Raw genomic sequence first — 21,323 nt, forward strand, 5'->3', positions numbered from 1 at the left:
GCAGCTGTGCAAATCAAGTGTTCTTGACTGTTGCCTTTTGTAATTAGTGTATCTGAAGGTTTTTTGGGGGTTAGATCTGTGCCCTGACATGGAGACATACTTAATCAGCAATATCTGTGCTGTTTTGTTTTATTTTGAGGTAATTTTAGTGATTATTGATACAGAAGATAGATTGTTAAATCTGCTTTCTAGGAATTGGAACTTGAGCTCCTGAGATGGTACATCCTGTGTATTGTAGCGTAATTAGAGGAGTTCTGCAACTCTCTTAACTTCCATGTCATGAACAATCATCATGCACACATCCTGAGAAGTCTTAACTGACTGAAGAGTTGCAGGACCTCATGGTTAAAACATTCTGCACTGAACAATGAAATGTACTAAGTAGTCTCCTTTGAGGTTGTTTTTCAAGTAAAGACTGAAGTTTATAAGATCATATTCTAATGTCTTCTGTTTTATTATCTTTTGGTTGTTTTTTTTTTCTTGGTGCCTTGTAACTCAACATGTGCTTATGTTCTCTAACAGTGGGGGCAAATTTTCTACACTACTTCAGAATTTAGGACCTGAGAATGCAGTGACCTTGCTTGTGTTTGCTGTGACAGAACATAAAATTCTTATCCATTCGTTGCGGCCTTCTGTCCTTACCAGTGTGACAGAGGCATTAGTCTCTGTAAGTAACATGGTTTTAATTAGGTACTCATAAGTGGGAAGAAGAATATTTGTAAGATAAAACCTAAACTTACAGTAAAGCTGTTAGATTTCTGAGAGATTACATAAAAATTAGAATCATATTTGAGATCTGTAGCAACACAAATTTTTCTAATTGTATTTCTTGGAGGCAGTAGATGAAAGATAACTGTTGTAGTGTTCATGTGTAAATATTGTGGGTGAATGTGTCTGGTCATCACAAAGCTCAGCACTTTCCTGACTTTCCCCACACAGTACTGTATCCTGTCTTGTAGAAAAGTGTTAAAAGCACATTATTTTCCTTTCTCAGTTAACACTGTTTTACTGCTTCGGCTGTATCCAATCTGTTGTTGCACTGAAGAGTTTGTTTCTACTAATTAAAATGAAACTTTAGAAAGATGAGCATTCTCTATTTAATAAAGTGCTTCTATAATTACAGTCGTAATGCTCTATTACCTTCTACATCAAAAGTGTAGGAATTAGTGTTGAAGTGGGAATTAGTCAAGTTGTTTTATACTTCCACAGACTATTATACATGTTTAACCTACATTTTTCTCTCTGATCTCTTCAAAGATGATATTTCCTTTCCACTGGCCTTGCCCATATATTCCTCTCTGTCCGCTGGCACTGGCAGATGTATTAAGTGCACCATGCCCATTCATAGTGGGAATTGATTCCAGATACTTTGATCTCTATGACCCTCCACCAGATGTTAGCTGTGTTGACCTAGATACCAATACCATTTCTCAGTAAGTATTTATTAATCACTTTCACATTGACTTTCTTGTATTCCTTTTGAAAGGCAAAACTGGCTTTTTTTTTTTCTTTTTTTTTTCCAAAACTCATGTGGTTCTTTGTTTGCTTTAAACCTGTGAACTTTCTAATATATCATCTTTCTAGAGTGAGAGTGCTAGAAATGATGGCTATCCTGTGTTCAACGTGGAGGTAAAATCCTCATACAGTGTTATTGCCTCCTACTTGGTTATATTAAAATGTTACTGAACACGTTATTGCATCTCCTAAATTAACCATATTGAGCTTTGTTTTATTGGTTCCCTAAGGACAATAATCATCTTTGTTTTTCCTGAGCAGCTTTCTTAGTGTTCAGTTCTAACACCTTGGATTGGCATCTACTTGAAAATAATGACAAAATTATGCTCCATACGAGCATGAAACATGAGAACTTTATACTGAGAATTAGAAATGTAAAATTACATGAATGAGAGAGTCTTAAGACTTGAAAATCATTCCATCATTAACAAATGAAAATAAATGAATTATATTTCTCTTTCAGAACAGTGTAGAGCACAGTTATACACTGCTTTTTTGGGGAACAAATTCAAACTGGACTACAGTAACTTCATTTTTTTGTTTTATTAGTTTTTGGTTAAAAGGAACATTTTTGTGTTGTTTTTCCATTTACTTGTGTATTCATTAATGGAAAAAATAATTTCTTATTACAAATTTTTTATTTTGTTTTACTTTTAACTATTTTTCCTTGTTTTCATGGTATACAACAGAATTAACTTGTTTTACAGGAAAAAGTCAAACTTGCTTATAGTTTATGCAGCCTTGACTGAGAGAGGGTCTGGAGGCTTCTGGTGCCCTCTGTAGACAAAGAAATGTTATGTTATCCATAGTGGTAATGATACAGCTAAGTAGCTACAGCTTAGAACATAGCGTGTGTGGTGGCTGCTTGTGTGAACGCAGGTGCTTAATTCTATAAATCCATCTGCAATGAGCTCTGAGTGGAATGATTTCAGTGCTGAAAAGTGTGGCTCTGTAATGATGATGCTGAAATATGGGACGTTGGTTGGATTCTTGTCATTGTAAATCATGTTTGACTTTATTGGTTCATTCTCAGCCCTCCTCAGTACTATTTTAATTGAGTGAATTGTGTGTGCTCGCACATGCTCTGATGAGGTAGAAAAATCCTCTGGGTATAGCCCTATAGGCATGCATATTTCCAGTATGTACTCACACATCCTCCTATTTTTCCAGAACTGGAGATAAGAAAGCTATTGCATGGAAGATCTTGCCGAAGAAACCTTGCAAAAATCTGATGAACACTTTAAATAATTTGTATCAGCAACTGGCAGGTGGGAAAGTACAGAATAAGATGGATATTGGATAAAATGGACCATGTCAACAGATAAAGAGCTGGTTAAATGTGTTCTTAAGTCGTACCATTGTAATAAATGTAATCATAGAATAATATTTTTATGCAGATAGAGCTTTCGGTCCAGAGATTGGAACATCCATAGGAGCTCTTGAAATGCTGGTGCTCAATAGATGTGTCTTTGCATTGGTGTCACTCTTTGTTAAAGAGAAAGGAGAAAAAAAAAAAAAGCAAAATTGTTAGAAGGAGGGAATAGTAGAGCAAAGAGGGTCATTTTGACAGTTAAGGTAATTTTCATAGTACTTCTTGATGCTGTTTGGCTTTATTCTTGTAAATAATTTTACTGTCTTTACTGTGTTTTCCAGTCTTTAAGAAAACAACTGAAAACACTTTCTATGATTTTTTTTGTAGCTGCAAGTGTGGTTGTGAGGGTGTCTGATTATAACTGACTTAGGAGAGAAAGTACCTGAAATTTTAGGATAGAAATAAGATGTGCCAGAGCATCACAGCTAGAAGGCTTTGTGCAGTGAGAATGCATTCTGTCAGCACTGTGCCATATCTGTCGTCTTACAAGTTCTTTCCAGAGATGCTAGGAGAGCCTTCAGAACAATAATGCATGGCAATTGCAAAATCAAGTGTCTGTTGCAGTCGCTGCTCTTTCGTTGTGTCCTGCATAGACTGTGTTGGAACAGAAATGTACTTATCTGTGCTGGACCAAAAAAAGTGCGTTACTGATGGATTATGCCAATCTTCTGTTGCTTCAAAGCTTTGACATACCTTACTATTAAGTTCTTTTTAGAAAAAGAACATATAAAACTAAGTTCTCTGTAATCTAGAGAATTAAAGATCAATGCACTCTATTTCTAGCTACAGATTGCGTTACTTAAACACTATGGGATTGCCTGTGTGTAGAATTGAAGCCTTAGCTAGAGTTCTGGTAGCTTTAAAAATGGTGACAAGTATCTCTTAAAGAATGGAGATTTTGCTGGATATACTATAGAAAGAAATGCCTGCTTTCTGTTTATGTGCATGTTATAGCATTGTGTTGTGGTTTTGATGGCTGCAGTTCTCACCTGAGTGGCAGTTTTGTTTGTAGAAGTATCTAACACATGCAGCCTGCATTTCAGGAATGCTTTGAGATGAAAGGCTGTGTAAAACAATGTGCACGCCCTGTATGGTTTTGTCCTTAAAATATGTTTATTTAAGCATCTCTTGCCTAATTTTTTATGTTTGTTTAAGCAGATTTGAGGCTTTTTTAAGCTCTGTCTATACTGGTTTCCTCTGTTGCTGTAGTAACTAATGTACTGAGAAGGGAAATTTATCTTCCTTTTAGTATTATCCAGAGATCCTTAGTTTGTGTGAGGTCAAGCTGAATCCATTGCTGCATACTGACTTTAATAGCCTTAATAGTAGAAAGGGAATCTAGTAAAACAAAGAGATTTTTCTTTTTGTCAACACTGCAAAAAATGGGTACAAAATGTTGTAATGTTTCTGTTGTTCACAGCGCAACAAAGACCAAGAGAAGATGCATTAATGGAGTTAGCAATGAATGACTATGATTTTAATTCTGGGAAGAAATTACACCTGTTAGATTTGGAGATCCAAGAAGCATTTCTTTGTTTCATGGCCTCAATACTAAAGGGTTATAGGTCTTATCTGAGGCCAATAACAGAGGCACCCTCTGAAACAGCCACAGATGCAAGTTCTCTCTTTGAACTACAAGGTAAAGAATCATAGGCCTGTTTTATGTATATTACTTACTCAAAGAATAAGAACACTTTCAATGTTAGTATTTTGAATGATGGTAGAATGATGATGTGGAACAAACTGTGTGGTAGTGGCAGAGAATACAAGAAGGTTGTTGCACCTTGGTAGAATATATACTGATCTGTGGTGAAGGCTGCTTTGTTTTAGGCACTCTTACATCTTCAGATTTTGTTCTGCAGGCTTCCTCAAAAGCAGAGATCGCTCACATCAGAAGTTTTATACGTTGATGACCAAAACTCAAATGTTTATTCGTTTCATTGAAGAGTGTTCTTTTGTCAGTGATAAGGATGCAAGCCTTGCATTTTTTGATGACTGCGTCGATAAAGTAAGCACATCTTCATATGCATTTAGCTGTGTGGGATTTTTAAGTTCTGCTTTTGTTTATGTTGTCTGACATATTTCATGGTAGAAGGTATCTGAAGTACAAACTTATTTCTGCCTACTTCCTTTTACTTCCTTTCTTTACCCTAGTTACTGGAACCTTCCATTTTCCTTTTGTTGGGCTTCGTTTAAAATTCTTTGAAGTCTAAATGTGATATTAGAACAAATCAGCTCTGCTAAATTTCACATTTGTTAGCTTTGAAATACAGACCCGTCCTAAGAAGAGCAGTATTCTCACTGCTGAGTAGCAACTTCAAGGTTCTTAATTGGAGAATTATATTCTGTAGATAAGACTATGAACATCTATTTTTTTAGAATGTATAATATTTATGCAACAGTTTGGGATTGGCATTAATGAATATGACAGTAGCTGCTACCAGACAGTCTTATATTTTAATTGTTATGAATAGAAGTGCTTATAGGTCTACATTAGTATAGAGTTGAGTACTGTGAGGTAATAATGTTCTACAAAGTATGTTAACTTTTGAAAATTCACCATATTTCCAAAGAGGATCTGCAAAACTGTTTTGATTCCACTTAACGTTCTTAAAAACAATAACATCTGTTTTCAGAAGAACTGAAACCTATGATTTCATTTCTGTTTGTTTCTATTGTTACATGAAATAAATCGTTATGACTACAATAAGAAATTCCACACCTACTTGTTTCCTTACTGGCTGTGTGTACAAAGCATTCTATTCTGGGACACTGATGTTTAGGTAATGCAAATGTTGTCTAGGATTTCCTGCAAGTAGGTCACCTGCTGTTTGTTCCACAGAATTAATACCAAAGGTGGTTATCTCTCAGGAAATAAAGTGCAAAAGAGCTAAAATGAGTTCACATTTGAAAAACAAACCTGAATGTGGTTAAGCTTAAGTTTGAGTTGAATATAAAAGAATGGTATAATACTATCTAGTACTCTTGATATACTTTAGTTTCAGTATTTTATTAGTAATAGCTCCCCAAAGTGTTCTTCAGCTCTAAAGCATGACGTTATAAATCGAAATGCTAATGCTTACATAATAGTCACTCTGATTAACCTGAGGTTTGGTTAAAAACCTTTCAGTATGCAATGCTTGCTACGTTAGCTTAGTTTTCATTGTGTTACTGGTTGTCTCTGACTGACGTTACATAGGACTTTTTTTCGAAATGAATAAAGTGTTGGATTGTTGTTTCATTTTGTGGAATAGTTGTGAGGTTGTTGTTATTGGTGTCCTAGCCCAAGTTATCTTGCCTTGAAATTCCAATAGGTTGTCTGAAAGAGTAGTGCTTAGGTTGATGATGCCACTGTCAAACTAGCAACTAATATGTTGGAGCTTTCACCCTTTTAGAAGAAGGTGAAGTAGGTGTTTGCACAGCTGAAGCAGAGACTCATCTGTTCTAATACCAGTCGTTTTGCTAGTTGATGCTGTGGACAGCTTCTTTCCAGTATGAGAAATGCTCATGACAGTGCTGTGAGAATAAATCTTACATAACACACTTCTCCAATTTCTATTTCTGTTAGTGAGGAGTTCTCTGATTTATTAAGGGGACACCAAGTTCTACACCAGTGCTGTGTTTGATGCGGTGAAAATACTATATGTGGGATTTCCAATGGTTTTAGAATTTGCTTGTGAAACCAGCTCTTCTTTAACATGAGGAAAGGGGCTTCCATGTGAGAGCTGGTAGAACAACAATACATTAGTTTCATTTTTCCTGATTCTTTTGTCTTTCATTTCTGATACTGTGCTTACAGTAGAGAAAAAGCCCTTAAGAGTTACACATTTAGCAGTGATGCTCCATCTTGATGGTCAGATGGGATGATTACGTTCAAGTGAATATTTACTTACATGTTAATGCCTTTCTCTATGTGAACCATTATGTGAGAAGTTATTCTTGAGAATGATGTCATGGATTGAATTATGGTAGGATACTTCATGGGTAGTTATAAACCACTGAGTTGAGACAAATGTTATGTACCATGAAATTAGTTACCTGTAAAATATTATCTAAGCCTTGTGTAAGTTCTCTTGTAAGAATATTTTAAGCTGAAGAGTCATCTGTTACACGTGTTAGTTTATCCTATAGAAAGTAACAGGAGGTTCCTAATTACTCGTTGTCTGCTGAGAGGCGTGGACTTACAAATTTTTATTTTTCTATGAACTCAAATGATTTCAATTCAGTATATACTTAAGCTACTGACTTCATTGTATTTCACTGCTGGAACTTTCAATTTTTATATCTTTAGAAGGATTGCCAAGTGAGATTTCATTTATTCCTACTTTTCATGAGCCATATGTTCTTGTTACTTGGCTGATTAGATTTGCTAATACTTTCCATCTGTCCCATGCAGTAAAATGCGTAATTAAGAGGCACCTCTTTGTATGTTTATCAAAATTTAAATATTTAAAATTGTACTGAAACTGTCTGATATATTTCTACCTCTGCAGAGAAGGTGGAGAGAGAACTGTAGGTTTTTTTTGTTTTGTTTTGTTTTTTCCTTAACCATGAATCTTCTGTTGCTAAACTGCTAAGGGATGAAGAATGTTCATCTTTGAGTTCCACTGGCTGCTTATCCATTTCCTTTAAATATCACTTGGTTGTAATTTGACTTTCATTTAGCCATTTGAATAATAACTGTAAGCATAAATTGGGATGATATTCGGGGTGAACACTGGGGCTGTCAACACTGCAATAAAAAAGCATGTTAAGTACACCAGGAAGTAAATAGTTCTTGTGTCAACTCTTTGGTGGGGGGATACTTCTCGTCCCACTAGCAGAAACAGCAGCACCTAAAAGATGTTGGAGTTGACAGATGTAATACTTACTATTCTTAGATTAATTTCACAAGGCATCCTTACTACTTGAGTGCAGTCCTTTGATGCTGACTTTGCATTGCACTGCTGTAATGGCAGAAGATAGCCTAATGCTCACAAATCCTCCTTATAACTTTTCCAGGTAGATATGGACAAAACTGGGGAAACACGGCTTATAGAGCTGGATGACTCATACAAGAGCGAGCATACCGTTTTCATAACACCTCCTGAGATCCCTCATCTGCCAAACGGCGAAGAGCACCCTCTGCAATACAGGTGACAGAGACACAATGGGATGCTAGCTTATAACGTCTCGTAACTTCCTTTTTATTGTTAGCTTCTACCTTATAGCTGTGAAGTACAGAATTTGCTTGTTCATTCTTACTTTGCTTAAAGACATGTGTGTGAAATGCCTTATGTGCCAGCTCTTTTCAAGTTTCAGTGACTGTGTGTGTTCATATGGGATGCACAGAAACAGTAATGGCTGATGAAGCTCTATGTTCATATTATGTTGTCCTAGCTATTGACAACTGTAAAAATTAGAGTGGAAATTAATAAACTCAGTCTGTCCACCTACTGCTACTGCTGATAATGATAGTCTACAGGTATTGTTTTGAAAGAGTGCATCTCAGAGAATCGCTGAAAATTGGTATTAGTAACTTAGTAATTACTTCAGATGAGTTTGTGTATTGGTTTCTTCATTTATTCAGAAAAACATTTCTAATCTAATTTAATCTCCCAGATAGTTCTATAAAAACCAATATAAACAATATCAGTCTGTCATATGATGCTCACTAGGGACAGAGCCACAGATTTTTGCAGTAACTGGAATCCATACTAATACGTTTGGCATTAATTAAAGAAAATGCTATTAAAACAAATATAGCTAACAATTTTAGTTGCTTACACTGATATAACATGTTGAGACTGTTATTTTTTTCTTATGCTCATGAAATCACGTGGATGGTTTAATAAACCACTTTGTCAAGAGTGTCTTTTGAAGTTTTACTTCTGTATTTTCTTTTTCCTATGTAGCTTCTAGTGCAACCGTGTAATTCATTTCTTTTGCTGTCACATAGTGTGTGTTTACTTTGGAACTGCCTTGCATGAGTTAAATGATGTTTCTTTTTACAGCTATAATGGGTTTCCAGTATTAAAACTAGATTTGTTTGAACGACCAGAAGGACTTCTCACAATACCAAATAACAAACTGTCCTCAAAAGCCAGTAGTCCCAACAGCCCATCGCCGATGTTCAGAAGAACTAAACAGGTACTTGCAGGTATTTGTACAGTGTGAGCTACTTTGGAAGGTGTCAGGTGACAGCCTTTGGTTTTTTTACTTGGCTGTGAAGACTGACTGGAAAAATCTGCAGCCTAACTGGCTATTCAGCAAGAGTAGTGAGGTTGGCACAGGCTGCCCAGGAGGTGGGGAAGTCACCATCCTTGGAGATGTTCAAGAAAAGGTGGTGTGGCACTGAGGGCCGCAGTCTGCAGTGGTCACAGGCATGGGTTGATGGTTGGACTAGATGATCTTAGTGGTCTTTCCAACCTTAATGATTCTATGATTCTTTGCTGATAGGGCAGCTATGCTAGCAGGGACTTTTTGGGTATGCTTACTTATGGTTATTGTTCTGGCATACACCATATTGTATAGGGCTCCTGGGCACAGATCATCACTTGCTGTGCTGTTTCTATACTTTCAGTGTTCCTTATACTGCTCTTCACAACCATGAACTGATGATATTCCACATCCACTTCTTGTTTGTTTCTCAGTGTCCAGAACTTCATGACAGTCTCTAACCTTCTCGTATCTGATAAGAAACTTATGACTTAGGAGGGGAGTATTGCACAGCAAGTGTGTTTGGGGTCCCTCAGTATACTCTCCTTTTCTGCATTATTGAAGATGTTGTTCGTGCTAGCATTGTAGTGACCAGTGTTTGGTTTTAGCATGTAGATTTGTGTATTTTAATTACAGAAATAATTGTTTTGATTCTTTACAGGAAATTAAATCTGCGCATAAAATTGCCAAGAAGTACTCATCCATACCACAGATGTGGTCCAGGTGTTTGTTACGTCACTGCTATGGTCTTTGGTTTATCTGCCTTCCTGCCTATGTGAAAGTGTGCCATTCAAAAGTCAGGGCCCTGAGAACTGCGTATGACGTTCTGCAAAAAATGCATACCAAAAAAATAGATCCACCTGATGAGGTAAAATAAGTCAACCTCACAATTTTAGAAATAGCCCCTAGTTTTAATGAATGGAGTATGGTTTTGACTACAGAAGTATAACACTAAATATGTGTATTTTCAGGTTTGCTACCGAGTTCTCATGCAGCTGTGTGGACAGTATGGTCAGCCAGTGCTAGCAGTGAGAGTGCTTTTTGAAATGCAGAAAGCTGGTGTTGACCCTAATGCCATTACTTATGGCTATTACAATAAGGTAAGCATTTTTGAGGGAGGGAGGAATGCTTTTTTATCCAGACAAATAGAAGCAAACAAAATAAACTTCAGTTGAGATGTATTTCTCATTACTAGAAGAAGTTAAAGGCAGAATAATTGTTAATTTTGCCTGTGTGGGTTTGGAAGTCTACTTCATAACTGCCGATGTAACCCAGTTTGAAATTAAGGCAATGATTCACAATCGACTGTTCCTTAAGATGACTTTATTTGACTTGGTTATTCCCAAAATAGGCAGTTTTAGAGAGCACGTGGCCTTCAAGCAATCGGGGTGGCTATTTCCTATGGATGAAGATAAGAAACGTTGTTTTAGGAATAGCACAGTTCAAAAGAGCATTGAAAAAACTGCCAGCAAGCTCATCACATACTGCTCTTCCTGGTACAGTATTCTCATGCTTTTTTTAATATATCCTCACTGGTAGGAAAAACATTTCAGAAACATTCTTCCCATCTTGGTTCATTTGCTTTGTTTTGGTGCTTGTGCTATAGGACAACCTGGAACAGGAATTGCTATATTAGTCTGAAATGCATTTAATTGTTGAAGACATTCAGTTGGATTATTAATGCTTGGGTCAGTGTTGTCTAGGAACTATCAGTTAGTTGCTTGAATATTTGTAGAGGATTATTTTTATTTTGACCTTATTTTGTGACTGCAGTTGTGGTTGCTTCTGCAATCTTTATTTTTCTTCACTTGCTAGAATAAAACTATGAGAACTACGTGCATTAACTTTGAAAAAACACTGTACTCTAAAATGAAACCACGTTTAGATTTCTCCCAGTTCTTTGGAAGGATGTGACATTTTAAGCGAAGAAACAAGGCAATAGAATTAATGATGAGCTGCTGCAATAGAATTAATGCGGAACTTCAAAGAAATGTTGCAAATTACCCCTTTAATTTCATTGTGTTGAACATCGTTTCAGTGTTTATACAGTAAAAGTAATTCAATCAGTTTTCTTTTTTTGGTGGTAAAATGTTCACTGTTAATTGGAATGCACTTGATAAAAGGCTTTTGAATTACTTTGGATATTCAATTTATTCTGTTTAACAATGTCAAGCTTTTTAATAATATAATCATCTTTATTCTGGCATTGTTGTGGCAGGAGGACTTCCAGACTTGGGCAGCAACACGTCATTCAAAGATGAAATCAGGCAAGGGAAAACTTGTCTTCAAGATATTCAAGAACAAAAAGAGGACAAGAGAGAGAGTGATTCGAGTTCTTGTATGTATCTTATGAATACAGATAACGAGTTCATAGTAGATAAATGGGGATTTCTGCCAAGCTAAGTGGAGCAGTTGATTGTTTTACATTGAATGTATTTGAAAATGCTGATTTATGCCTACCCCAGAAGTTCTTTTATTTAAACGTAGTTTTCTGGGTGTCTGATGGTTTTACTTTTAAAGTTAGCATTTTTCCTTCCAGTTTCAATAAGTGATAATGGTAATAGAAGAGCCTAATGATAGTTACAGCGTAATGTTTTTGTTTCAAAAAATTAGAATTGCTTTATAGGCATAATCTGTAGGAAAGCATCTTTTACCAGTCTGTTTTCTTTCACTGAAGAAGTGAATGACAGGTCCGTGAGATCATGTCTACATTATGTCTCCACCCAAGGAGATGTCAGTGTATGTGCTATGGGACATATACAACAAGCTGCCATTTAATCTGCCATAAAGTGTCTAATAGGTATTGGAAACTTGAGTTTTAAATTAAGTTGCTTTGATTTGAAAGATCTCTGTTCTTTTCTGCACACAGTGTCTGAAGTGGAAAGCGCAAAAGGGAGTGGTGACTGCCTGCCTAAACTCAGTTATCTTCACTCTGATGATGACAAAGCCACTTCCAGCATAGTGCGGCTCAATGGTACCATTGACAGCACAGTGCCAGAAGCTAGCACTGGTAAGTGGGAAAGAAATTTGGATTCTTCTATAGGCTTGTTTCTACTTATTCATTTTTAACGAGACTGGTATACAGCATCTCTGAGGTTTTTTGTCCACATAACTTTCAGTTCTTCATTGGTGTAAAGGCTGGTGCGGCTCATGGAAGTGAGTTTAGGTTAGAGCTTGCGTATGCTTTTTCAGGGAGATGTCCGAGTAGTTTGCATTCCCAGATTTCTTGTTTGCCCGTTTTGCTTTGACTAACGTCTGCTTACGAAAACAGGAGTCTGCTGTTTGTTTTTACTGCTATTTTTTCTTACAACCTGTAGCAACTACTGAATTGGTTCAGAATGTGAAAGATGTTCCTGTGCAGTATAGTTGAAATAAACTTTTCAAGTCTCTAGTGATGTCAAATATGATTACTGTAATACTGTCATTTGAACTTGAAATACTGCAGCTGTTGTATAAACAGAGGCTTTTTGTCCTGCCAAAACAACAGATTTCTTTGACAATAATTCCTGTTGTTGGTTCTGTCTGTAATACATCAGGTTAGAAAGTGTTTCATTTTTGCCATTTACTAGATACCTTTGCTGTTAGTAGCTTTCAGACCTCTTAATAACAGTGTACTTCTCCAGAAATGAGCTTAAATATATCTGAGACTTTTCTTGATGGTGCCTCTCTAAGTATGCTTGAGCTATATTGTCTCCCTTTAAATGTGTTTTGTCATCTTTCCCTTTGATGGAAAAGCAATACTGAGATGATTTTTTTCTTTTTTAACTTAATGCATTTTAAAAGTCATAACCCTGGTGAACTCTGCTTTTCAATCACCACCACAGTACACGGTGAATCCCATCTCTTAGTATTGTAACCTGCTTGAAAAATGAAGCAAATTTGCATTCTTTAGTAACGTTTAGTTTTCTTGTATAGGAGGAAATAAAGTGCTTTGTTCATCTGTTTTCCAGAGAGCTCTGTAGGATTGCTGTTTACATCACCTTTTGAAGATGCCAATGAAGCAGAAGTTATAAAAAGTAAATCCCTAAGAAAGAGACATAAAAGTGCAGCAGAACCTGACGTAAGGGAGATTCCCTGGGAGAGCAGGAACCGTAACCTGAGCGGAGATGGCTTAGTGGGACTCATCAATAGAATAAATCAGGAAGCAAACCCTGGGGAAATGGTTGAAAAACTAGGAGCTGATGCCAAAATCCTATCCAGTGCGTTACAGAAAAGCATAAGGCCAAAAACTCTTAATATCAGAACTTCTTCTTTAGGATCTAAGAGAGAAAGTCTGGAGAAAGAATCTAGTGATGAAGATGCAGCTTTTGACTGCAGTTTTACAGATAAAACAGAGTCTCCAGTTATCTTTGATCTGGAAGACTTGGATGCTGAGCCTGAAACGTCTACAACAGTGAAGACTTCCAATGAAAAATCTAGAAGACTGCAAAGAAAGAGCAGCTTTCCAGTGAAGCCAGTTGAAAAGACGGATGTTGAAACAGGATTTGATCCACTGTCCTTGCTGGTTGCCGAGACAGAACAGCAGAAAGAAGATGAAGAAGATGATGATGATAGAAGTGCTTCAACTCCATCTGCACGGCGAGATTTAGCTGAAGAAATAGTCATGTATATGAACAACATGAGCAGCCCCTTGTCAAGTCGTGCCCCAAGCATTGAGTTGCAGAAACCCTTTGATGACAGAAACGCTAATAAAAAGAGCCCAACAATAATCCAAGCTTGTAGGAGGTCCAGCCTTCCCCCAAACTCACCAAGGCCAACAAGTCTTATCAAATCCAAGAGTTATCACTCAAAAGCTGAAGAAAGGTCAAGAGACAGGCTTTGGTCCTCACCAGCTTATTCCCCACACAGTCCAGCAAAGGAGCAGGAGGCAACTGGTGCGCTTCCGCTTGTGTCTTCCCCATCGTTCAACTTGGACACGCTGTTAACACCGAAGTTTGATGTTCTAAAAAGCAGCATGTTTTCTGCTGGAAAGGGGGTTGCAGAGAAGGCTAGCAAGTGGTACTCGAAATTTGCAATGTATGCTGCATCCTCAAAGGTAAATTTTTTGTCATTGCTCCTTGTTTTCGGTTTTGGGCAGAATAGAAAATGAATTTCATTTAAAGAAATGAAAAACTTTTGTGAATCTTTAGTCCCGGAATCCTATGTGGTGAATCGGCAGTTCAGATGACATACACCCTGGTAAATGCATTAAGTTGTTTTAATTATGTTTAAATTGCCAGTGCCCTAATATTATTGTACTGATTCAAACAGTTATTCTACAGAAAGCATCAATGGATTTTAATTTTTTTTTATTCCTTAAGTAATTACTGAAGTGGTTGAAGGCTAGTTTTGCACTTATGTCATTTGGTTAGAATAATCCTTGCTGCTACCAACTCAAACCAAAAGTCACTTCATTCCCTTATTTTGGGAATGAAAACAGATGCAGTTTGCTGTTCTCTTGATGGGATTAAACTAATCCGAGAATAATTAAATCGTATACATGACATCATAGACCTGTTCCTGCAACTGCTAGTAACTTTTTATGACACAAATAAGAAAATATTGTAGGATTAAAATGTTTAAGTTTTCAATTAGGTTTTTTTGTTACAAAAGACTTCTCATGTAGCACCTTGTTTCATGTTGGTTCTGAATACAGATCTGAATTGAATGACTTTCTGAAGAGGTAGATTCATGCCTTGACTTTGATGCAAATAAGTTGGCACTTATTTTCAGAAATACTTTTGTTTTCCTTTCCTCTTCTCAATGGAATTTGTGTTCTTGTCTCAGGACCAAAATTCAGACCGCGCAAGTGTTTCATCGCTTGGAGCTCTGGACTCAGAATCTACTTCATTAACTGATGAGGATGTCTGCAATGACTTCGAAAGCGCTTCTCCTCAGGAGAATGCTACATCAGAAATTAAGGGAATTGGCCTCAGCAGGACAAGCCTGGAAAGCTCAGCTTCTCACGATGGTTCATCAAAGCAATTTGACCAGTGTGGTAAGAGACAGCTCTTTGCATTGCATTTATTCATCTGAACATATTCCAGTTGTAGAAGCTCTTTCGTAATTTTTAGTTAGGGATCATCTTAGATATTAATCCTTTCTGTGGGAAAAAGTGTACTTTTCTCTTTCAACTTGGGAGCTCTTACTCATGTATGCATATCCATAGCTGTAGACGTTTTTACTGTGGAACCTTGTCTGGGGTGTTTCCTTTAGAATAACTTGCAGAGTGACATCCTGGCCCTGAGTAAGTATCTTGGTGCTGCAGCTGTGCAAACTAGATCTTTCAGCCCCTTCACTGTTCTTGTAATCATCACGTTTTCTAGAAGTCATCGAGGCTGATCATCAGAAAGACTTCAAATGTATTTTTTCTGCAATGTAGAATTGGTAAACTTACATCCATTTCTGTAGTAATGTCTCTGTGAAGTAGTTTTAAGCATAATCAAGATGAAAAGACGGGCTGCTTAAATTCCTCTACTTATCTTCTACAAAGTCATGTCCAGATTTAGCTCCCTACTCTCTGTCATGTGAGGAAACTGGAGAGGTGCAGCAGAGGTTGCCATGATAGACAGGATTCTGGAATGTCCTGAGGCAGAGGGGAGCCTGTCTCACTTAGTGAGGCAAAAAGGAGACTCAGGGAGATGTGCAATCACAAGAAGCACCTCTTGCTCTTCTTCATTTTTTATCCAAACAGAAAGGGTGGATATGAATTACTTAATCTGTAAACCTTGTTGCCAAGCTACCAACTGTAAGAAAATTGAGCGTATGGAAATCCTCTGTTGGTAGTTTGCATTTTCACTGGTGTTGGTGCTGGGCAGATGGCAGCCTTATGCTCCGGCTTTGCATTTTTCTCTCTGAGCATATCTGACTTGCTGCTTCCATCACATGTTTTGCAACTGCAGTATTGTTTGACCTGAAAAACAGTTCACTAAAATTGCATATTCTGGAAAAATTAATACTTTGTATGTTTTTATTTTTATTTTTTTACTAGGTTCTCTTTCCAAGTTTCCTTTACCTGACAAATCTGAGTTGATATCTTCTTGTAGTACCAGTAGTACCAGTGTGTTTCAGAACTACGCTATGGAGGTATGGGAGGATTTATCATTACAGTAAAGGCACATGTCTTTAAATATAAATGCTGTCTAAATCTCCATTAAAGTTCAAATCTTAAAACTAACCCTCACTGAAAGATAAGTATTTCTGTGACAGAGTAGATTTCAACTCTCAAGAGTTTGAGAACTGGATACCATTGAGGCCTAGGCATGTAAATCCCTTGCCCAGCTATATATAAAAAGTGGAAAATAACAAGCCTTAAATAGCTCCGTGCATTTAGAAATGCAGAGTAGATAACTGGCTATTTCTTACCGGAGATTTGAGAAAGATAATTTTACTCTTTACTATTATAAATTTGTTTGCTTTTCATTTCAGTGGATGTGGGTTAATGACCAGTCACTTTCACTTTTCTTTTTTCTATTGTACTGGCAGTCACTCCAGGTAACGCATTGTTAATAAAAATATTGACTAAGTTAGTTACCCAGTCTGACTTATTCTCAGAAGCCATAAAAGAGCCAACTAACCCACTTAGACTGGGATTCGGAACTACATCCATTAAATAAATACACCTTAGCTATTTGTTATAGTTGAACCAATCCATCCAAATTTCTTTCTGCACATCATACTTCTTTCAGCTTTAGTTCCAGTCTTTTACCATATCAACTTCCAGCTGTTACAGCTTGGATTTTAGCTAATAATTGTTCTGAAATACATACACTTAAACCCAACTATTCCAACCTGAAGCAAGGGAGTCTGTGGCTTGTATGCAAGTAATGAGCAGTATTTACCCAAGAGCAAGGATTTGGGAAATAGTTCTGTTTTAAGTGCTTTGTAACAGAATTCCACATTCTCCAAACTTACTTCATCTGCTGCATGCAGGTCCTTATCTCAAGCTGTTCACGATGCCGAACTTGTGACTGTTTGGTTCATGACGAGGAAATCATGGCGGGTTGGACAGCAGATGATTCAAATCTCAATACCACCTGTCCTTTCTGTGGCAATTTATTTCTGCCTTTTTTAAGCATAGAAATCAGAGATCTTCGACGGCCTGGACGGTAATAATGTTTGAATTTTCTCAGTTTTGAATGATCAGCATTTCTGTTTCTTGGGGTTTTTGTTTGTTTTTGGCTTTTTTAGGTAATGCTTTTTCTCTCCCTGCAGCTATTTTCTGAAGTCCAGTCCATCTACAGAAAACATACAGTTTCCATCACTTTATTCAAATCCAAATGGAAAGTCCTGTAACACTGCAGCTACTGCTGGTCTAACTACATCTCTAATGTCTGTTCAAGAGGACATACATTCAGATAGGTAAACCCATGTGTTCTTTGTCTTTTTACATGGAAATTACTTGGGTTCTTTTAGGTTCAGCATGGTGTTCAGTTTCATCTGTGATATGAAAATTCATGTAAGGTGTCTGTAATTCTGTGAATTTTATGAACTCTTTTAGGATATTTGTGTCTATTAGCAGTGCAAAAGGGAGTAAAACTTTCTCTGTAGCATGAGTGAGTACAGTGGCTGACAGGAGAATTTGCAGTGTGAGATTAATTATGTACTCAGCTGTGTTGTATGAGCTTTCTAGCTCTTCTGCTTTTTTCAGTATTTGTTTAAGCACTCAGAGGAAAACATAAATTATTTTTTTTTCCCCTAGCAATTCTAAGCAGAGTGACAATACTTGTGCCAGAAGTATCCAGATCCCCTCAGGAAGAAGACAAAATACTTCTGGGTCAGAATGTGCAAGTCACCCTGTAGCAAGGAGTATCAGTACTTTTGGTCCATTGGAGGAAGATGAGAAGGAAAACCAGATGATCAACCATATCATTCCTACTGGTAGCCTGCCTGCTACTTTGCAAGGACCAACGGTGTGTAGTTTTTCTACCTTAAATGTTGTTGTGTAGAGTGTGCAATAGATTCCAAAAATGTAGAAGTATTAAATAAGAAAACAGAACTTGCAGTCCAAAGTTACTAGAAATAGTAGGTTTTCTTATTTTAAACTAATGTTTGTAACTCTTAGAAAACAAAAGTATTTTTAAGACACTGTAAAGATAGTTACATTCCGATTAATGGCATTTTTCCTTTCTTACCTTAGGATCCCTTGGGCCTAGACTGGCGCTTACCTAGCCCTGATCCTATAACTGTTCCTTACCTCAGTCCACTAGTAGTATGGAAAGAGCTTGAGAGCTTACTTGAAAACGAAGGAGATCATGCAATAACAGTGGCAGACTTTGTAGATCATCATCCTATCGTCTTCTGGAATTTGGTATGGTACTTCAGGCGCTTGGACTTGCCTAGCAACTTACCAGGATTGATACTGTCTTCTGAGCACTGTAATAAAAATTCAAAGGTATGGAATCAAACTATTGATTTGTGAGGAATGTTTGTTTTCCCACACAGGAAGAAATCATTAGTTATCAAAGTACTTCTCAGGAACGTGCCTTGCAGTGTACTGGGCCCGATCCTGTGTTTGTGAAGTGTTTGTTGGCTGAGGGGAAGTATGCATAGCTACAGAACCTGCACTCAGCAGTACTCATGTGGGATGAAGTGTTCAGTTCTTACCAATCACACTGCAGTTTGTGATCTTCAGTTACAAAAAAGATACTTTTCTGATGGGTTTTATGGCAGTTTTGTGGCAAGTCACGCAGTAGGAGGAGAAGGGGGCTGTGATTTGAGGAGTGTGGGAGGATGCACAAAATACTTGCTGTATGTCACTGACATTCTGTTCGGTTCTGGCTTTTCCTGTTAACCTGATTTTTACAGCAGTTTTAATTAAAAATAAAAAGCTTGTAGATTTGAAAATATTTTAAATATGAAAGTCTTCTGTCATTGTTTTTGTTTTGTAATAAAATATCTTCATGTATATATTTTCCTGCTCAGATTCCCAGAAACTGTATGTCAGAGGACAGTAAATATGTTCTTATTCAGATGCTGTGGGATAACATGAAATTGCATCAAGATCCAAGACAGCCTCTGTATATTCTGTGGAATGCTCAGAGTAAGCTTTGTTTCTTGTGGGGGTCTTTCTTGTCTGCTTTTCTTTAGTGTGTATTTTTGTTGTCTTTTTAGATCGGTTTTCATTTTGTGCAACTTCAGAATGTCTTGAAAAAAAATTTCTGGATGGTTCATGCAAGATATGTGACTGATTTTTGATGATACTACTTCTTGTCTTGCAGGTCAAAATCGCACTCTTTTGTTTGAGAGTGAGTGTTAAGTTTGGTGTTTCTGTTCTGAGTTTGTGACACGTCTCGGGAGGGATGCTGGTTGTGTATTTAGCAGTGAACTGCTTGAACAAGTTCAGTTCTGCAGCGTATCTTTCAAATCATTGACCATTATCTCAAGTGGCTTTTTCTTCACCGGGAGGGGAAGAATAAAGGGAATGTATTTCAGTGATGCACTGAACTTACATTGACATCATTTTTTGGTTGTTTTTTTTTTTTTTTTGGAGTTGCTTACAATGAATTTTGTTGCCACTGTTGGATCACATGCCTGGAAATGTGCCTCACAGCCCATCGCAGCTACTGAGTTTTCTTTGATATGCTTTTTTGTTGTTGTTGTTGCTGTTTTGTGTGAATGTTTGTTGTTCTTGAGTACGTATACGCCAATGTTTTCACAGTTCTGTAGCATCCCACCATTTTTAAACACCTTTTTACACAAATATGTTTATTCTTACAGTGTTTCTGATGTTTTTCAGCCCAGAAGTATCCAATGGTCCATTTGTTGCAAAAAGATGATGACTCTTTTAATCAGGAACTCTTGAGAAGTATGGTGAAGAGTATTAAGATGAATGATGTGTATGGACCAATGAGCCAAATATTGGAAAGACTGAACAAATGGCCACATATTAAAAGACAGAGGTAAGAGTTGAAACATGCCATTCTGGAGCAAGTTAGGACAGCAGTGAGGCTAATGCAATATTAGCATTTTCAGTTTGTGTTTTTTTCCTTTTAAAGAAAGGCTTCAGTTTTCCAGTAGTATTCTGAAGTTTTTACTCAATCTGGTAAATACTTCTCAGTTTTTTTCTCTGCTCTACAGCCACTTCTCTTACATCTGAATGATGGTAGATGAAATTGGAAGTATGTGTATTTTGCCACTAAATGTTACATACTTACAGATTATATTAATTATAGTTAAAAAAGAAGCAACCAATGCCATCTCCACTTACTCCAACAGTGCATTTACTGGGGGCGGAGGGTGTTTAAGTTCTCAACTTCAAGAAGAAGGAGAACTGAGAGGATAGGTTAAGTCTTTTATTATTTAGGAAGCTTTTATCTGATAGCAGTGGAAATTATTTCTCTGTGAATTTGTATTTCTTGCCTGGATTTACTGATATATATTTTTTTTAATAGAAAGATATGGCAGTCTTTTCAATAGCTGGAGTTGTTCCAAGGTGTTTATTTGGTTGTATGCTTTCCTGCGTTTCTATGCTACCATGAAAAAGCAAACTCCTTACCTGTGACATATGGTAGAATTTGGCCAAGAATAAGCTACCTGTGGGCTGTGGGGAGAGAAGTGTGTGATGTAGTCACATAGCTTCATTCCTTTATGAATCCAGGGAAAAAGAAGTAAAGTAAAGGCTCACGATAACATTGCAGCGCTGTATTCCTCCCTTGAGAGGAAAGGCTAATGAGGATTGAGAAGCAGGGGCAGATGAATACTTGTTAAGCTGGTGCTCTTTTGGTTGAATCACTGGTATGTTGAGTGCCGAAGTGCGTCACTCTGGGGCCTGTCACAACACCCCCTCCTCTGGTGGGAGTTGTATCAAGGACCTACCCAAGCAATGCCCATATCTGGGGAGTACAGAGCATTCTCCAAAGGTCAACACTGACAACGTTTTGGAAGTGATAAAAGGGAGTGATGTTCAAGATTATTAAAGACTATTCTAATCTTTAGATTAGAATTAGAATTTAGATTATTCTAATCTTTAAATATTCAGTCTATTCTTAGTGTAGTTAATTTTTTTTAATTTTAACTAGCATATAAATAAACTTTTTCACAATTTCAGGAGCCTGTATAGAGAAATACTGTTTCTTTCTCTTGTTGCCCTGGGAAGAGATAACATTGATATAGGTAAGTCTTATTATTTACTGATATGAGCACTGACAGTGTATGAACCAGTATGTACATTTCAACTTCAAAAAACATAGTTTTAGATGCATGTCATTCTGCAGTAAATACTAGGTCCTTTTTGTTGTTGTTTACTGCTGATGAACAT

General features: G+C 37.0%; 1 protein-coding gene across 4 annotated transcripts in view; it reads left to right on the top strand.

Moving 5' to 3' along the window:
- DENND4A (DENN domain containing 4A) overlaps positions 1-21,323 on the top strand; it is a 54,504-nt gene that overhangs the window by 29,366 nt on the left and 3,815 nt on the right. For all 4 annotated transcript variants that reach the window (XM_052672464.1, XM_052672463.1, XM_052672466.1 and 1 more), the window contains 23 exons: positions 523-667; positions 1,258-1,433; positions 2,686-2,783; positions 4,308-4,526; positions 4,750-4,895; positions 7,889-8,022; positions 8,881-9,016; positions 9,747-9,953; positions 10,057-10,185; positions 10,437-10,581; positions 11,304-11,423; positions 11,955-12,095; positions 13,036-14,120; positions 14,852-15,062; positions 16,056-16,150; positions 16,997-17,172; positions 17,279-17,425; positions 17,766-17,976; positions 18,204-18,458; positions 18,989-19,106; positions 19,285-19,311; positions 19,803-19,965; positions 21,114-21,178. In XM_052672464.1, coding sequence (XP_052528424.1) covers positions 523-667; positions 1,258-1,433; positions 2,686-2,783; positions 4,308-4,526; positions 4,750-4,895; positions 7,889-8,022; positions 8,881-9,016; positions 9,747-9,953; positions 10,057-10,185; positions 10,437-10,581; positions 11,304-11,423; positions 11,955-12,095; positions 13,036-14,120; positions 14,852-15,062; positions 16,056-16,150; positions 16,997-17,172; positions 17,279-17,425; positions 17,766-17,976; positions 18,204-18,458; positions 18,989-19,106; positions 19,285-19,311; positions 19,803-19,965; positions 21,114-21,178 — 4,349 coding nt within the window. The remainder of the gene's footprint in view (positions 1-522; positions 668-1,257; positions 1,434-2,685; positions 2,784-4,307; positions 4,527-4,749; positions 4,896-7,888; positions 8,023-8,880; positions 9,017-9,746; positions 9,954-10,056; positions 10,186-10,436; positions 10,582-11,303; positions 11,424-11,954; positions 12,096-13,035; positions 14,121-14,851; positions 15,063-16,055; positions 16,151-16,996; positions 17,173-17,278; positions 17,426-17,765; positions 17,977-18,203; positions 18,459-18,988; positions 19,107-19,284; positions 19,312-19,802; positions 19,966-21,113; positions 21,179-21,323) is intronic.

This window comes from Tympanuchus pallidicinctus, unplaced genomic scaffold (assembly GCF_026119805.1).
Source record: "Tympanuchus pallidicinctus isolate F22 unplaced genomic scaffold, pur_lepc_1.0 scaffold12, whole genome shotgun sequence".
NCBI lineage: Eukaryota > Metazoa > Chordata > Aves > Galliformes > Phasianidae > Tympanuchus > Tympanuchus pallidicinctus.